This window comes from Equus caballus, chromosome 25, assembly GCF_041296265.1.
Source record: "Equus caballus isolate H_3958 breed thoroughbred chromosome 25, TB-T2T, whole genome shotgun sequence".
NCBI lineage: Eukaryota > Metazoa > Chordata > Mammalia > Perissodactyla > Equidae > Equus > Equus caballus.
Window position 1 is genome coordinate 34036815 of NC_091708.1, and position 16667 is coordinate 34053481.

The window sequence follows — 16667 nt, forward strand, 5'->3', positions numbered from 1 at the left end:
GGGCAGGGCTGGGCTAGTCACAGGGGACAGGGAAGGTGCAGAACCAGCTTCCAGGAAACCTGGGCCTGGTCTCTTTGCAGTGCTTACTGTGTGGCTTTGGACTCATCCCTCCCCTCTCTGGGCCTACCCGGGGTGTTTCCTGGGGCAGCATGAACTCCAGGCTGGCCTCTAGGTGGGGGGGGGAGGACAAACAGACCAAACTCTGCCCCACCCCCCCACCTTCAACAACACAGACCCTCTAATTTTTGAGCTTTCGAGGGAAACAAAACAAAAATTTTGTTTTTGAATAGAATATTGCTGGGACAGTAACCTCCGAGGACCCTGAGGATGAGGTTCCTGCGCCTGCCTCTGATCCTCCGGCCACCGCGCCGTGCAGGGCTCAGTGGTTTCCCTGTGTCCTTACAGGATGGAGGGCAAAGCTGAATACATCCTCCCAACCGAAACAAGATACGTCGGGGAAATGAAGGACGGCATGTTTCACGGCCAAGGAACCCTGTACTTTCCCAGCGGGAGCCAATTCGATGCCGTTTGGGAAAACGGATTGGTCGTAAAGGTGATCAGCCTGGGGAGGGGAGCTGCAGAGGGTGCGGCCTGGGACAAGAAGAGCCACGCCTCACGGACCCCCTGCTCTCCCTGTCTGGTGCCTTCTTCTCTCCTCTGCTCCCTCTCCCAGGGCTCTGGATCTCTTGCCTCTCTCCCTCTAGAGAGGCTGTGATGACTGTGAATCCTGTTATGCCACTAACAAACTGTGTGACCTTGGGCCCATGACTTTCCCTTTCTGAGACTTGTGTTTCTTGTCTGCCAACTGGGGACTATAGTTGTATTAGTTTCATATTGCTGCTGTAACAAATGACTATAAACTCAGTCCCTTAAAGCAACAGAAACTTATTATCTTACAGTCCTGGAAGTCAGAAGTCTAAAAGAGGTCAGCAGTGCTGCATTCCTTCTGGAAGCTTTATGGGAGAATGCATTTCCTGGCCTTTTCCAGCTTCCAGAAGCTGCCTGCTTTCCTTGGCTTGTGGCCATGCATCACTCCGACCTCTGCTTCCGTCGTCGCATCTCCTTCTCTCCCTCTGCTTTTGTCATCATTAGTCTTCCATCACTGTGACCCTCTGGCTTCCCTCTTACAGGGACCCTTGTGCTTACATTGGGCCCACCCAGATAATGCAGGATAATCTCCTGTTTCAAGATCCTTAACTTAATCATATCTTCAAAGTCCCTTTTGCCGTGTAAGGTTAACTTATTCAGAGGTTCCAGTGATTAGATGTGGACATCTTTGGGGGACCATTATTCAGCCTGCCACAATAGTGCTAGGCACCTCCTAGGATGGTTGTGAGAGTAAATGAGGCAATACACATGAGCACTTTGCTCAGTACCTGGCACACAGTAGGCACTCAATAAGTGTTCACTCTTAGTATTACTGCTGCCACCACCACTGCTGTCATGGTAAGTCATCTAATCCAAGGGTCCTTAACCTGGGATTTGTGGAGCATCAACAGAATTCAGGGAACCAGTGAAACCTCTTGATTTATATACAAAAGTTGCCGTGTAGAGGGGACTCTATTTGTCTCTGGGGAAAGATCTACAGCTCTCATCAGATTCACTAAGGCTGTGTATGAGGGACAGCTCATGACCTAAAAAAGGTGAAGAAACATTCTTTGTTCTATAGCTTGGAAAATCTAAGCCCCAGGAAAGGGAAGTGACTTACCCAAGGTCACACGGTGAATTCATAGTGTTGGAATTTCCACCCATGTTTCCTGATGCCCAGGCCAATGTGAAGTCCACATCCTGGAGCTTCCATCAGTGTTAAAGCAGCAAAAGCAGAAGGTAGGTGTTTGGACAAAGGGCTGTGACTGATGCCTTTGACCTTTTTTAGCTGTGATAATAATAAAAGAATAATAATAACATTTATTGAGTGCTTACTATACGCCAGGTACTATGCTAAATGCTTTACACGTATTATCTCATTGAATCAACCCTATTAAATATATAACATTATTATCCAATTCCACAAATGAGGAAACCAAGGGTAGGTATCTCCCCAAGGTCACACAGTGAGTTGCCATATTTTGAGTGCCAAGCCCAGAGCTCAGCGCTTTATAGCCATTCCTTCTAATCGTCATAGCCATAATAATTGTGATAGTTAGCACTTCTTTTCTGAGGCAATGAGAAAGCCACCTCTTTCCTTGACATCTGTGCTTCTTGGCAAAAGGGCTTCCTCAGACCCATGTGCGTGCTGCCTGTCTTCCAGGGCGAGTACACCTTCTCGGATGGGCTGCAGTATGACGCTGAGTTCTGGCATTATTGTGACAGCTACGATCGGAGGTTTTACACTGAGATCTGCCACGGCTTGAAGCCTGCAGGTACCCAAAACCCTACCTTTCCTTCACACCTCTCTGTGCCTCAGTTTCTGTTCTGCAAAATGGGACAATAACGTCATCTACCTCACAAGTCCGTTGTAAATAAGAATACTTCTAAAGTGTTTACAACAGTGTCTTGCGCACACAGCAGGTACACGGTACATCTCAGCGGTTGTCACTCGTAGTACCAACTGTGACACTGAAATTGACCAACTCTGAAGGCGCGATGCTCTGCGTTTCAGGTGCTGAGTGAGGCTCTCTATAATCCCTGTCTCATAGAATCTCCAGGTGGCCCTGCCATGTCTGCCTTCTTAGTCTCATGTCATAGAGGAAGAAGCTGAGGCCACAGTCCCAACACATTTCCCAGGGGCAGAACTCACGTTGAAGCCCAAGTCTTCCTTTCTGAGGTCCCCTCTGTCATGCTACCTTCCTGCAAAAGTCGTGTTCCATTAAGGAGGGTTACATTTGGGCCTAGAGCCTTGATTCAGAGTCTGGATTCAGAGAGCGACAACTGAAGGAGCTCATCTGTGTTTCTGAGAATCATGTGAAGTCAGCTGAACCTCGAGAGCATAGTCTTTTGCACAGCTGAGACAATAGATCCAAAATGACAGATGGGAAAGTGACTTTGCAAACTGTCAAAATAAACCCTAATTTATGGGATAATGCAGGGTGGTTGGCAGAGCAAGGAGCCAGAAGGTCTGGGTTTGAGTCCTAGCGCTCCCTGTCGATAGTGGGATGAGCCTGGGCAAGTCAACATCTGTGAGGACAGAAACCTCCAGAAAGCACCCAGGGTTGGAGTCAGCAGACCTGAGCTCAAACCCTGGCTTTGCGGCCTTGGATCAGTTACTCGACGAGGTGAGCCTTCTCCTCTTCCTTTTTCTCCTTTGCCGGCTCTTCCTCCCAGCAGTTATTAGTTCTGGGCTTCTCCAGGGCTCTCTGGCTTTAGGTGCTCTTCTGTTCTCATTCTGTACCCTCTCCCTAAACAAGTTGATTTACTTCTAATCCTTCATTTACCATCAACTTCCAAACTGAAGTCAAAATCCCCAAGCCTCAGATTCCTGCCTCCAGCTTCTTCCGTACCCATATTTGGTTGTCCCTCAACTGGTCTGCACTGAATTCATTACCTTCCCCCCCAGCGCACCCTGCCCAGTGACTGCTCCCTGAGAGACTGTCACTCCCGTCCACTTAGGTTAGCCTGATCCTGCCGTCTGCTTCCCCCGTGTGCAATCTCCAGTCCTGTGAACTCTGCCTCTTAAATACATTCATTCATTAGTGCATTAGGCAGTTGTTTACTGAGCACCCCCATGTGCCAAGCCGGGTTTCCTTCATCCTCTCCGCCACCGCCCTGTTCGAGACCTCCATCCTCTCCCCTCGATTCTCTGGTCTCCTGAGATCCACGCTTCATCCCCCTCTAGGCTGTTCTCCACTCTATGGTCGCTTCCATCCCCTACACACACACACACACACACACACACACACACACACACACGCGCGCGCGCGCGCGCGCGCGCGTGCGCGCGCTCTTCAGTGCCTCCTCACTATCCTGAAGATAAGGTTCCAAATTCTTGAAACAACTTGCATTCTCTGGCTCCTGCTGATGTCCCCTGCCTCTTACCCACCCTTCTCAGATTTTCTTCTCCTCCCTTGCCATGCTTGCTTTCTCTCTGTTCCTTGAAGAGAGCGGATCTTTCCTGCCATTCCCTCTGCCTGGAATGCTCTAACCCTCTCTCTGCCTCCAATAACTCCTTCCCATCCTTCAGGTCTCGGCTGAATGTCCCTTTTTCTGGGACCCCCATCCCTGAATTCCAACCAAGGTCTCCCTCTCACAGAGCAGCAAGATTCTCTATCATGAGAGCTCAGTATCTCTCTTCCTGAGCCAACTGTGAGCTCCTTGAGGGCACGGGCTCTGTCTCACTCACCACTGTGTCCCCAGTGCCTAGCACATTGCCTGCCACATAGTAGGTGCTCAATAAGCAGAGGCAATAATATTGACATCGCAGTGGGAGGTGACGGGGTGCACTTAGGGAAGTTAAGGCAGCGACATGAATGAACGTTTCCTGTGCACCGACTCTGTGTCACAGACTGGCTGGGCCCCGGAGGACTGAAGGCTGAGAGGACACAGTCTCTGCTTTCAAAGAGCTGCCACTCTAGATACCACTTGTAAATGGCTTGAAAATGGCTCCTCCTGGGTTAGTGATGATGGGGCCTGGACTTTGTTGTGGGCTCTTCACCCCAACTGAGGCCTGTAGGCAAAGAGCCCGGGCCTCAGGCCTTCTGCTCTCACACAGCGTCTGGTTTTGCCACAGCTAGGCCTCTGCCAGTCTCGAAGGCAGTGTGGCGACCTGCAGCCTTCCCTTCTCGTCCAGAGACTCCCAGCAGAGCAGCTTCATCCTAAGTGCCCACCTCCTGCCCAAGTCAGTCAGCACTTTGCGGCTCAACAGCCGCCTCTCAGCCTCGGGGGGCTGGCGTGATAGGGCAGGGTGAGGGTTAAGGCTGCCCCTTCTCCACTCTGAGCATCTGTGAGTGGGCATCGGCATGAGCCTTCAGCGAGGGAATGGCTCTAAAGCGTCTGGCATGGAGTAAGCACTTGGAAACTGTTGGGCAGGAGTATACCTAGTTGTCATCGTTAACCGACATAAGGGCACCCACTGTGTGCAGGGCCCTGAGCTGTGAGCATCCAGCCCTCAGTCAGAGGATGGGGAATTACAGGAGGCACAACTCAGACGGAACCTGAGAAGTTGTTTATTCCAACCTTGTACCCTGTATTCAGGCCCCAGAATTCCAACATAAATGGTCCACCAGCTCCTCTTTCTGTCCTGGTGGTTCCAATGTCCCCAGTCCTGGGGGTGGTGCCCAGGCCCACTCCTCCCCAGACATTGGCCTCTTAGCATATAGGTTACAGTGCTGGGTATCTAGCTGCATCCTACCTGCATAACCTTGGGCAAATTACTTGACCTCTCTGAGTCTCAGTTTTCTTATCTATAAAACAAGGCCACAGGGTTGCTGTGAGAATTAAGTGAAATAGTAGGGGTTGAGCACTTAGCAGCAGGCCTGGCCCATAATAAGCACTCAGTAAACGGCAGCTATATGGTCGTTTGGTGAGAGTCGAAGTTCTCCATTCCCTGACCCTTGCCCCCGGACCCATTTCTTTCCTCTTGTTCTTCTTATGTGTGCGTCGCTCCACAAGTTTTCCTGTGTGAGGCACGATGTCTCTTGCCTCTGGCCCTTGCCCGCACCTTGAGCGCCATCCTTGTCCTGGACATGCCTTTCTATCCACATGCCCGCTCTGATGCGTCCTCAGGGTCTGTCTGTCTCCAGAACCTGTGCCCTAGTCATGGTGTCCCTAGAAATGGAGGATGGGGTCAAGGAAGAAGACAGGGGTCTAGTCCCCAAGACTCTGCTCACAGAGCCGTTCTCAGGAAGCCCCTTGGGGGCTCTGCTCCTGCTGCCCCTGCTCTGCGCCCCGCATAGGAGTGTTTAGTCCAGCAGTGACGCCAGATGTTCGCATGAGCAACCAGCCAAAAGTGGGCTTTAGGGAGAACTGGGTTTGGATTGGACCTTGAGGCCGAGTTAATTATCCTTTATGTCCTTTCAAGGTATCTCTCAACTCACCAATATGGATCCTCCTAGAAAAATCCCCAAAGGCTGTTATGATTGTGGGGACGGCTTCTATGACCCGGTCACGAGGATAGTCAAGGACTATAAGAATCGCTTCCTGAGAAATGCAGGTATGGTTATTCTGACACCTGTGGCACATGTTTTCTCTTCTCTTGTCCACATACGGGTTTGTGCATATATCTCACATACATGTATACATTTGGTGAGAAAGACGCTTTCGCTGATAAAGGACAAATGTTGATTATCTGAATGTTTCACTGTTTGGAATTCTTGTAGCTAACAAGTCTATACATCATCACAGAGTGAGGTAAAGGACATTAGTGGTCTGACTGTGACAGCACATAGGTGTAGTACTGAAAGGATTACAGTACCAATCTTTGCATGCTTCCCTTCAACTAGTATTTAATGAATACCTACTGTATGCCAGACACTATGCTTGGTGTGGCTCCAAAGCAGGGCAAAGCTAGACACAAACCTCTGTCCTTGTGGAGCTTCTGTTTTGACAGGTAGCAGACAAATGCTATTAACAGTTGATTATATCATGGAATCAGCACAATGAAAGAGAAAATCGTGGCCCTACATGGGAAGGGGAAGTAAAATATGGGGGTCCCAGAGAGGTGGGAGTGATGCTGTGGGAACACAAAGAAGGGGCACCAAATCCAGAATTGGAGATTTAGGGAAGGCTTCAGGAAGGAAACTACAGCCAAGCTGAGACCTGAAGAATACTTGGTAGTTGACCGCACGGCACGGGCAGAGGTTTTCCAGCCAGCTAGAGGTGAATGATGCCGTGTGGTCCAAGAAGGCTGGCTGGCCCCTCAGCAAGGGGAGAACCTCAGTTTGGTGAGTGAACACAAGCTGATCAGACTGAGAAGGACTGACTTACAGAGACCAAGCTGGCAGGAGGCCATTGCGGTGCTGGACTAAGAGCAAAGGGAGTGTGGTGGAATCTTGGAGCCGAGGCACCCCTAACCCATGGGTGCTCCTGGAGGAAAATGGCAAGTGCTCCATGCCAAGTCCCCTGGTGGTTTTCTTTACTGACTTCCCATTTTCCACCAACAGAGTGTACCACGTAAAACACTAATTCTGCTGGATGTTAATAGGCTCACCAGGAAGTTTCTTGATCAAATAAGCAAAGGAGATACTGAGTTAAACGTTTTATTTACTGAAGGGCCTTTAATATGCTAATATACCTTATACTTTTCCTTCCCAACACTTATTTCAACTGTAATTATATAGTCATTTGTGTAATTAATTGCTTAATTCCATCTCTCCCACCAGACTGTAAGATCCCGGTGAACCCCCAGATAGGGACTCTATCTGTCTTGTCTCCACTTGTATCAGTCAGAGTCTAGTTAGAAAAACAGAAAGAATTAAATATCAGGAAATCAGTTAAATAGGTATTGGCGAACTGAAAAAGCAAGAGGACAACATTGAGGAACAGAGAGAGTAACTGCAGGAAGCAGCTACCACCTCAAGAACTCAGGGGAAAGCAAGAGATTGGGTGATCAGAACCTAGAAGGTCCATAGAGGGACCCCCCAGGAGCTGCAACCCGGACCTCTGGAGGTGGCACTGCCCAGTGGAGCCTCTGGAGAGAGATAACCGAAGCTGATTCTAGGAGCGTGGAAAAAACTGGAAACTGGAAGTGACATGCCATTGCTGAGGTGACGCTGACATGAGCAGCAAGCAAAACAGAGAAGACTGTGTCCCCTCTCCCTCTGTCTGCCTTGCAGCAACTAGCTGAGGGCCAGCTGCCAGAGTAGGATCGTCATCCTATACTCCCAGTTCCAGCATCGCAAAGAGGGTGGAGAAATGTAAGCATGGAGCCGAGAGTCCCTAGCTTCGTAGCTGGCACAGTCCACCCCTTTCTGGCTCCACATCTTCTCTACGACGCCCCCTTCTATACTACAAACATAACACATTCATGCCTTTTTGTATAACAAGTTACACCTGTCCTTCATACTGATACGAAGGTGCTCTCACCTTCTCCTCCAAGAGGGGAGATGTAAAGCCCGATAGACACTGTATCCGTCTTTGAGTGGTGTTAGTCCTTGACAGTGTCAACGCAAAACAACCTATAACCGTTCTACAGATAAGAGAAATAAGATGAGTTTTACTTGAGCCAGAGTGAGGACTGTAACCTTGGAAGGCCTTTTCCCGAAAAGAAGAAAGTGTTCTGGAGAAGCATGGTTTTTAGTACTGTCTTCTATCTTTTTAGAACAAAGAGCATACATTAAACACACCCAGGATACATTTTCATCAAAGTTTCAAAGAGGTATTCAGTTACAAATTAGCAGGTCAACATGACCCTGATGTCGGGACAGGGACTAATATGGGTGTTACCAGTAGGGCTACCAATATGACGTAGGAGGGGACGTCTGCATTCTTACCTTGAGAGTGCATTCTTTATTTTAATGGTTAAAACAGGTGTACAATGTATGTTTGATAGGCCAATGTATGTTTGATAAGTCAGGCTTTTTAGTTCAAGTCAAATCAGTTTTGAACCCCAATACTTACCCCGTATACCTCAGCATGTGAAAATCTCTTGTCAACAGTCCTGCCTAAATAGTCTGTAACCTATGAGCGACTACCAATAATCCTTCTATAAAATAATAATGGGAAAAGAGGAAATAAAAGAAATTAGTTAATAAAAACAAAAATGTAGATAGATGATGTAGATGCAGCTATACATACGTGTACAAGCAAGGAAGAACAATTGTGTTACTGCTACAGTGCTTTCTGTAAGGTCGTGAGGCAGTAGGTCATATTTAGAAATTCTTTCTTCCATATCCATTCCATGTTCCCTTTGCTTTCATCCTGCACTTCAACTGGTCTGGGCTTGGTGGAGTTTTTTACATTTTTTTTTTTAAAGGAAGATTAGCCCTGAGCTAACATCTGCCACCAATCCTCCTCTTTTTTTTTTTTTTTTTTTTTTGGTTTTTTTTTTTGGAGGAAGATTAGCCCTCAGCTAACTACTGCCAGTCCTCCTCTTTTTGCTGAGGAAGCCTGGCTCTGAGCCAACATCCATGCCCATCTTCCTCTAGTCTATACGTGGGATGCCTACCACAGCATGACTGCCAAGCAGTGCCATGTCCGCACCCGGGATCCGAACCAGCGAACCCCGGGCTGCCGAGAAGCGGAACGTGCGAACTCAACCGCTGCGCCACCGGGCCGGCCCCAATCCTCCTCTTTTTTTGCTGAGGAAGACTGGCCCTGAGCTAACATTGGTACCCATCTTCCCCTACTTTATATGTGGGACGCCTGCCACCGCATGGCTTGACAAGCAGTTCCTAGGTCCATACCGGGGATCCAAACCAGCGAACACTGGGCTGCTGAAGCAGAACATGCAAACTTAACCACTGCACCACCAGGCTGGCCCCTGGTCTGCTTTTTTACCTGGTAGGGCAACCCAAACCCTCGTTCTTGAAGGGTCTGAATCCTTACTGGTCCTGACTTCTTGTTTGTTGGTTGGTTTCATTTTTCATTCACTTGTCCCATTGGCAGTGGAAGTACTAAGAGGTGCCCTAGAGAAACCCCGGGTTCCAGATAGCTTCCCCTTTCCCCCACTGCACAGCAGCAACCCAGTTTCACCCTGGCACTCCGGGTCAGTCACTCCAGCCATTACATATTTGCCCTCTTTGCCTGTAGTTTTGGTGGCACAAGGAGCCAAAACGGCCAGGTGTCTGTTTCAACTTCCAATTCAATTGAACCATCATTGTATCACCTGGTGGGACCATTTCTCCTTGACAACTAAGACCTTTGGACCAGAAAAATTCAGAGTTACAGCAAAGGAAGCAAAAATTTTGCTTAAAAACTGGCACACTGCTGTAGTGCCATCACCAAGCACAGGCCCAGGCCCGTAGTAGGTGCCCGTTAAGTATATATGAAAGAAAGAAATTAAGGAGTGAGTGTATACTGTGGGTCTCTGCCAGGGAGATATTTGTATCATCTCTCAAACCTGTTTGACCACAAGATTAGCTGGGAGATGGGGCAGCAGGGAGCATTTTTATGGAGCTGGGGTTCCATGGAGCATATTTTGGGGAATTCTTTATTAGTATAGTCTTTCTTCAGTTGTGGTCGATGCAACAGATTCATTTTCAGCTTTTTAGATTTGAATTGTATTCCAGTCTTGCCTCACTGAGATGACGTCCTGGTCCCCTGGAGATTCACAGCCCAGTGGGGAAAATAGACACAGAAACATATAGTCACAAAATAAAGTGATGGGGGCCCTGGTGCGGGGAGGCCCTGGAGGATGAGGGGGATGGGGGGGGGAACTGATCACCTGGCTGGAATGGAGGGTGTCAGTCAGGAAAAGGGTCCGAGAACTGATGGGTCTTAAAGAATGAAGAGGAGTTTCATAACAGAAATGCTGGGGAAGGGTATTCCAGGCAGAGGGTACAGTATGTGCAAAGACACGGAAGATGAAAAAGCTTGGTATGACTGGGAGATCAGAAATTATGGTTCCCAGAATCCTGTGGGTAAAAGCCATGCTCGATGATGAAGTTTAAAATGCATCCCGGGGATGAATAGGTGGAGCACAGAGGATTTTTAGGGCAGTGAAATTACTCTGTATGATGCTATAACGGTGGATGTATGTCCCTATACATTTGTCCAAACCCACGGAATGCTCAACAACAGGAGTGAACCTTAATGTAAACTGTGGACTTTGGCTGATTGTGACGTGTTGGTGTGCGTTCATCAATTGTAACATGTCTCACTGTCGTGGGGAATTTTGATAAAGCCAGGGGCTGTGCATGTGTAGGGGCGGGGGTTATATGGGAAATCTCTATGCTTTCCTCTCAGTTTTGTTGTGAGCCTAAAACTGCTCTAAAAAAATAAAGTGTTTAAATATGCATCATGGGAAGGGAAGGCCATTCTTAGGAAGTTTGGAGAAGGACAGACACTAATGATTGTTTGGTGAACAAATATTTATTGACTGCTCGCTATGGGTCTGGCTTTGTGTTAGGATAAAGGTGATAGCAGTGTCATCGACTCTTCTCTTGTGGAGCAGGAGAAACTGACAGTAAAATGGATCGTAGCAATGTGGAGTTGCTGTAAGAGAACCTAGGAGGGGTACCTAACCCTAGAGTCAGCAGGCCAGGGAGCTTTCCTGGAAAAATCAAGATCTAATGTGAAACCTAAATAAGAGCCAACAAGCGCAGCAGGGTTGGGAAGAGTGTCAAAGGCAGAGGGAACAGCATGTGCAAAGGGTTAGAGATGGAGGAGGACACTGCACAACCAGGTCAGGGGCATGAGATAACAATATGTCAGGGGAAGAAGAGCAAGAGAGAAAGCCCATGAGGTGGGAAGGATGAGGGCATAGGAAAGACCACGGGTGTCTTTTCACCTGAGGGCGGTGGGGGAGCAAGGGAAGATTCCAGGCAGGTAGAGTACTCACTGATGTCCTTTAGACAGATTCCTCTTGTTACTTATAGAGAAGGGGCCAAAGGGGGTGAAATTAGATATGGGATCCTTCTGGCAACATGGCCAGAGAGGGGCATCTGAAGGACCAGGGGCCCCAGAGAAGTGGGATGGACACCTGGGTTCCGAGTCCTGGCCCCGGCTCTCAGGCTGCCTGCTGGCTGACCCTAGGCCGGTACCTTCCCTCTCTGGGCCCCTTTCCCTTCATCTGTAAAATGAGGGAGTTGGGCTGGATAATTTCTAGGATCCTTCCAATCTTAAGAGTCTATGATGGAGGAGAAAGGTAGCTAAGGGGTATTTTGGTCCAGATATTACAGGACAGATCAAGTTCGGAGTGTCCTGAAAACCACTAAGAGGGAGTCTCTGTTAGTGGCCACCTAGTCATTACCCTTGACTCACCTCACCCTGCCTGGGACCGATGCAGGCTTCTGTCCATCTTCTGTTTTCCTGGGGGCCCTCTCTCCCCTGCATTCCAGTCTGCCCCTATAAACAGTGCTTCCTGTTGGCATCCCCAAGGCGCAGGGCTGCTGGCCATGCAGGCCTGAGGTGGGTGACTGAAGCCATCCCAGAGTAAACACAGTGGCCTGAGCCATTGCTATTATGAAGCACATCCCACCTGGGTGGGTCAGAGCCCAGGATGCTCATTTTATAGGAGGTCACGAGCTGGGGCACCATTTGGTCGCCGTTGGTTCACCTTGGGGCCTCTCTGAACTGCCTTGGCTCCTTCCCCGTCTTGTGCTGACTTCTTTCCCCAGCAGAGAAGTCTACTTTAGGCCTGACTGGAAAGCCCTAGATCACTAAGCTTCAAATTGCTGAACTACAAACATGCTTGACAAATCCAGGTTTGCTAGACTTGGGTTTTTGAGAAAGCCTTTTTTTTTTAAATTTTTGCAGGGGAAGATTCACCCTAAGCTAACATCTGTTGCCAATCTCCCTCCTTTTTCTTCCTACCCCCACCCCCTACAAAGCCCCAGTTGTTAGTAGTTGTGTATAGTGGTAAGTTCTTCTGGTTCTTCTGTGTGAACCAGACAAGTGATGTGGTTCTGCACCCAGGAACCAAACCTGGGCCACTGAAGTGGGGTATGCCAAACTTAACCACTAGGCCATCAGGGCTGGCTCAAGAATGCCTTTCTTTACTGGAGAGGATGGTACCTGCTTGCTGGATTGTGGTGAGAATTGAAATCCATCCTTCTGCTCATCAAGAAGTCTTTGAGTGCCTACTATGTGCCAGGCTTTTGGGGATCAAGGCAGGCAAGAATTCTCCCTAACTGTGGCTCTCAAACCTTTGGACCCTGGCTTGCAGTCACAAATGATTTACGTCATGATGCAACACACACACTGACACATGCACACAGGGATGCGTTCTTTGTACATGCGAGGTACTAGGATATTTTCTATTCAGTTTTTTAAAATACTGGTTGCTATGCACGAAATTGATTTCACAACCCTCTTAAGGGTTGGGACCAGCCATTCACGGACCATTGTTCCAGACAGCCTCCCCTGACCAACCTCTCCCACCCAGCCCCCCTCCACTCCTCTGTCGGGGTTAGGTGTCCCTCTGTGCCCCCGCAAGCCTCCCCCCAACAGCGCTTAGCCTGCAACAGTAGAAGTATCTTTATTTGCCAATCTCCCACAATAGACTGGTGGCTTCTTGAGGGTAGGAACCATGTGACTATGTCCGATTCATCACTGGGTCCCCTGCATCTCGCACAGGTCCTGGGAGTTGGAGCTGATTAAACGTTTCTTCAGCAAATTATACAAAATTCATTCCCTAGCACACAATAGACAACTTATTATTTTGAATAATGAAACAATCCATTATATTTCTCTGCACCTCCAAGTTTGAAAAGCTTGAAAGCTTAAGCATCAGAGGTCTCAAACCAGTGGCTCTCAAGCCAGAGTTTTGTTTGGCTGGCCCAGTGCTTGAAATTGCTTGGGTTTGGGCAGCTCCGTGGGGCAGGCACTGCCCAGGTCCCCACCACCCCCTGCTGTCTGAGCCGCAGTGGCATCAGTCATTTCTGGGACTCACCTTAAAGCCTTTGAGCTCATGAGCCCTGCCCCTCATGTGAACTTCCCAGGCATCCAGTGAGCTGGGAATGGGCGTATCCTGAGATTATGAAACTTGGTCCTGGAGTGATGAATGACAGACTGGTGATGGTGAAGCTGGAATTCAGACTCACTCCCATCTTAACTACAGGTCCATTGTTCTTTCCACCACACTCTGCCGCTGTCTCTGTTGGGACCATAAAATAATAAAAGACAGCAACTCAATGCAGGCAATATTCCACTCGGTACAGCAGACACAAAACAAAACAGACTGAGTTAGGACCTCCCTCCTGCAGGAGGTGTGAGAGTGGAAGAGGTCAGAAGACAGCATGGCATGGTAGTTAAAAGCCCAGGGTCTGGAATGCACACCTCTGGCTATCCTCTGGTCCCGGATGCACCACTGGCCAGCTGTGTGACCATGGGTAGCTTACTTCTTGTCTCCTCTTGGAGCCTCAGTTTCCTCATCTGTAAAATGGGCGTTATAGTACTACTCCATCTGAAGGGACTGTGGCCAGGGAAAAAAAGATTAAGTATGCAAAGTGCATAGCCCAGGACCCAGCACAAGGCGCGTGTCCAGTGATTGGCAGTTGCAGCTGTTATCATCATGATGATCAATGACTCAGGCTGGAGGAGAGAGGAGAGAGGTAGGCCCTGGGATTTGCTGAGATTTCTCTAGGTGCTTGAGAGAAAAGAAGGCTCTGGGGAGACATGTGCTTGGATATGCCAGGTCTTTCTGCCTCCGCAGGGGTTTTGCTTGGGAAATGAAACGCTGCTCAAACTTTGGGGCCTGCAGGCTCTTGATTAGGGCTGCCTTCAGAGCCCTGTTCTACCTTCTACCCTCCTGTCTCTTCCACTCCATGTTCCAGCCCAACCAGACCAGCTGCCCTCCATTGATAAACATGTCTCTATTGTCACCACATGTGTTCCTCCAGCCCAGAATGCCCTCCCCTTTCCTCCACCTATCACAGTCCTGCTCATCTCTCCATGCTAAGCACATGGCCACGAAGCCCATCAAGTCTCCACCTGTAACCCCGGAAGAATGGCATGTGGCTTCACCTCTACATTCACAGCTCGGGGAAACGAAGCTGGCAAAGGAATGAGCATCGTGGAGGATCCTTGCTAGGCCCTTTCTAAACACCTTACCTGCTCGTCTCATCTGCTCGTTCCTGCCATCCCAAGTGGATAATTTTTAGGAGCCACGGTTTGCAATGAGGAGAGCTGGTCTCAGAAAGATTAATAACTTGCTCCCATCACACAACTGGTGACGGAGTCAGAGTCAGACCCAACTCTGCCCAAACTCTGTTCTTTTCATTCTTCTTGCCAGTTTGGTGTCCTAATTTATCCTTTCCTCACCTATCTCCTCTCCTAGACGTGGCCACGTCTCATTTATAGCTCTTCCTCTACCAAGCACAGTTCCTGGCACCCAGCAGGAGCTCAGTGATGTTCCCAAAGGAATGAAAAGGTCCATGTTAGAGTCTTAAGACAAAACACCACAGTCCCCCAAATGGGCTGCAACCGTCTTTGATCAGGGGTCCTTTACACACTGTGGGCCAATAAGGAAGCAGTTGAAGATACTGATATAATTATCTTTAATATGGTGGGAAATTGAGGGATTAACGCTAACCCTTCCCCCTCCTGCATGTCCTTTCCTTCCTCTCGGGAAGGATAAGCCAGAGCCATGTTAGCGGTTGGTGTGTGTGTCTCTTCATGTAGCTGTTGCTTCCTTCAATGTTCCTAGTAGGAATCATTTGCAACATGACTGCACCACTAATCCTTACCGCCCCCCACCCCGCAATTAATGACAACCCATGCGAGTGTCTCAGATGAAAGGCACATTATTAATATTCAAAGGAAAAAACCCTCATAACCATTTTAACATATACAACTAACAATGAACTAAATTTGCTTTGTGGAAGACAGAGAGTGAGCATCCCAAATTAGTTGATGTAAAAGCTGAAATTCTTCCCCGAAAGGTCTCAGTACCATCCTCAAAGAATATCCTGATCATCAGAAATGCCGTCAAGATTCCCGCCAACATTATCCCCTTTGTTGTCTGAAATGTCGAATCAAGCACATCTGGCAAATGTCCTCGAGCTCACACATCTTTCAAACAGCGTATAATTCCCACTGGTTAAAGAGATAACGCCACCGCTTAATCGTGCTGCTCTTCAAAATAGCACCAACTTTCCTTCAATCAGAAACAATGGCTTTGGCTTCTTAAAAATATCACATACGAGTGATTATTTGCAGAGAGGGCCCCTTTGCTTTTGAACCTATGGGTTCCAGACAGAATCTAAAATCAAGATCAACAAGCCTCATCTGAGTGTATGCTTAGTTCACGGATGATGGGAAGAAGGGGCGTGAATTGGGGTCCACAGGGTCACCTGGCCTTTGTGGTTTGGAGTCTTTGGGAGGTGACGGCTGGCTTCACCAGAATGAGGATGGAGAGGATGAAGATGATGAGGTGGTGAGAGCTGACACTGATGGAGCATTGACCATGCACCAGACACTCAACTAAGGGGGAGGGGAGTATTTGCCAGATCTCTTGTTTGACAAATGAGGAAACTGAGGCTCGGTGAAGTTAAAGAATTTCCCCAGGAAATTTGGCAGGACCTGGGATCCACATTCTGGCTTGCCTCCCTCTGGAGGTTTTCCTCTTTCCGCTTTGCCAGGCCCGCTCCAAGATCATCCGTCACAGAGGCTTGGGCGTGGAGCCCCCAGACGTCATTGCTTTAGAAAAGCTGCATAGTGAACACCTAGAAATGAAAGCCCACTTGATCTTCTGAAGTTCCTCTGGCATTATTAAACAGCCGAAAACTGGAAACATCCCACATGTCCAACAAGAGGGCACTGATTAAATTATTGATTGTATGTTCTTACAATAAAATACCATGCAGCCATTAAAATGGCAGTGTAGACATGGATCTATTAATATACAAAGGTACCCATATTTTATTTCAGGAAAAAGCAGGATAATAATAATAACCAGCATTTACCAAGTACTTATTATGTTCTAGGCACTGGTTTAAGCACTTTACATATTTTATTTTATTTCTTCTCATCCTCACAGTAATCCTGTGAAATAGTTGTCTTTATTATTCCCAACTTACAGATAATGAAACTGAGGCAAGCTAAAATGCTTTGCCCAAAGTTACACAGGTAATGAGTGGCTGAGCTGGAATTTGAACCCAGGTCTAGCTGACTCAAAGCTGGAGCTGAATGAG

The 16667-nt window shown here is 48.3% G+C and overlaps 1 protein-coding gene across 2 annotated transcripts in view; it reads left to right on the forward strand.

Moving 5' to 3' along the window:
* Positions 1 to 16667, forward strand: part of MORN5 (MORN repeat containing 5) — a 32963-nt gene that overhangs the window by 3070 nt on the left and 13226 nt on the right. The window contains exons 2-4 of one of the 2 annotated variants that reach the window (XM_001501458.6): positions 406 to 553; positions 2252 to 2363; positions 5957 to 6088. In XM_001501458.6, coding sequence (XP_001501508.2) covers positions 406 to 553; positions 2252 to 2363; positions 5957 to 6088 — 392 coding nt within the window. Of the gene's footprint in view, positions 1 to 405; positions 554 to 2251; positions 2364 to 5956; positions 6089 to 16667 lie in introns of those variants that run through there. The other variant, XM_014736019.3, reaches the window with a different exon arrangement.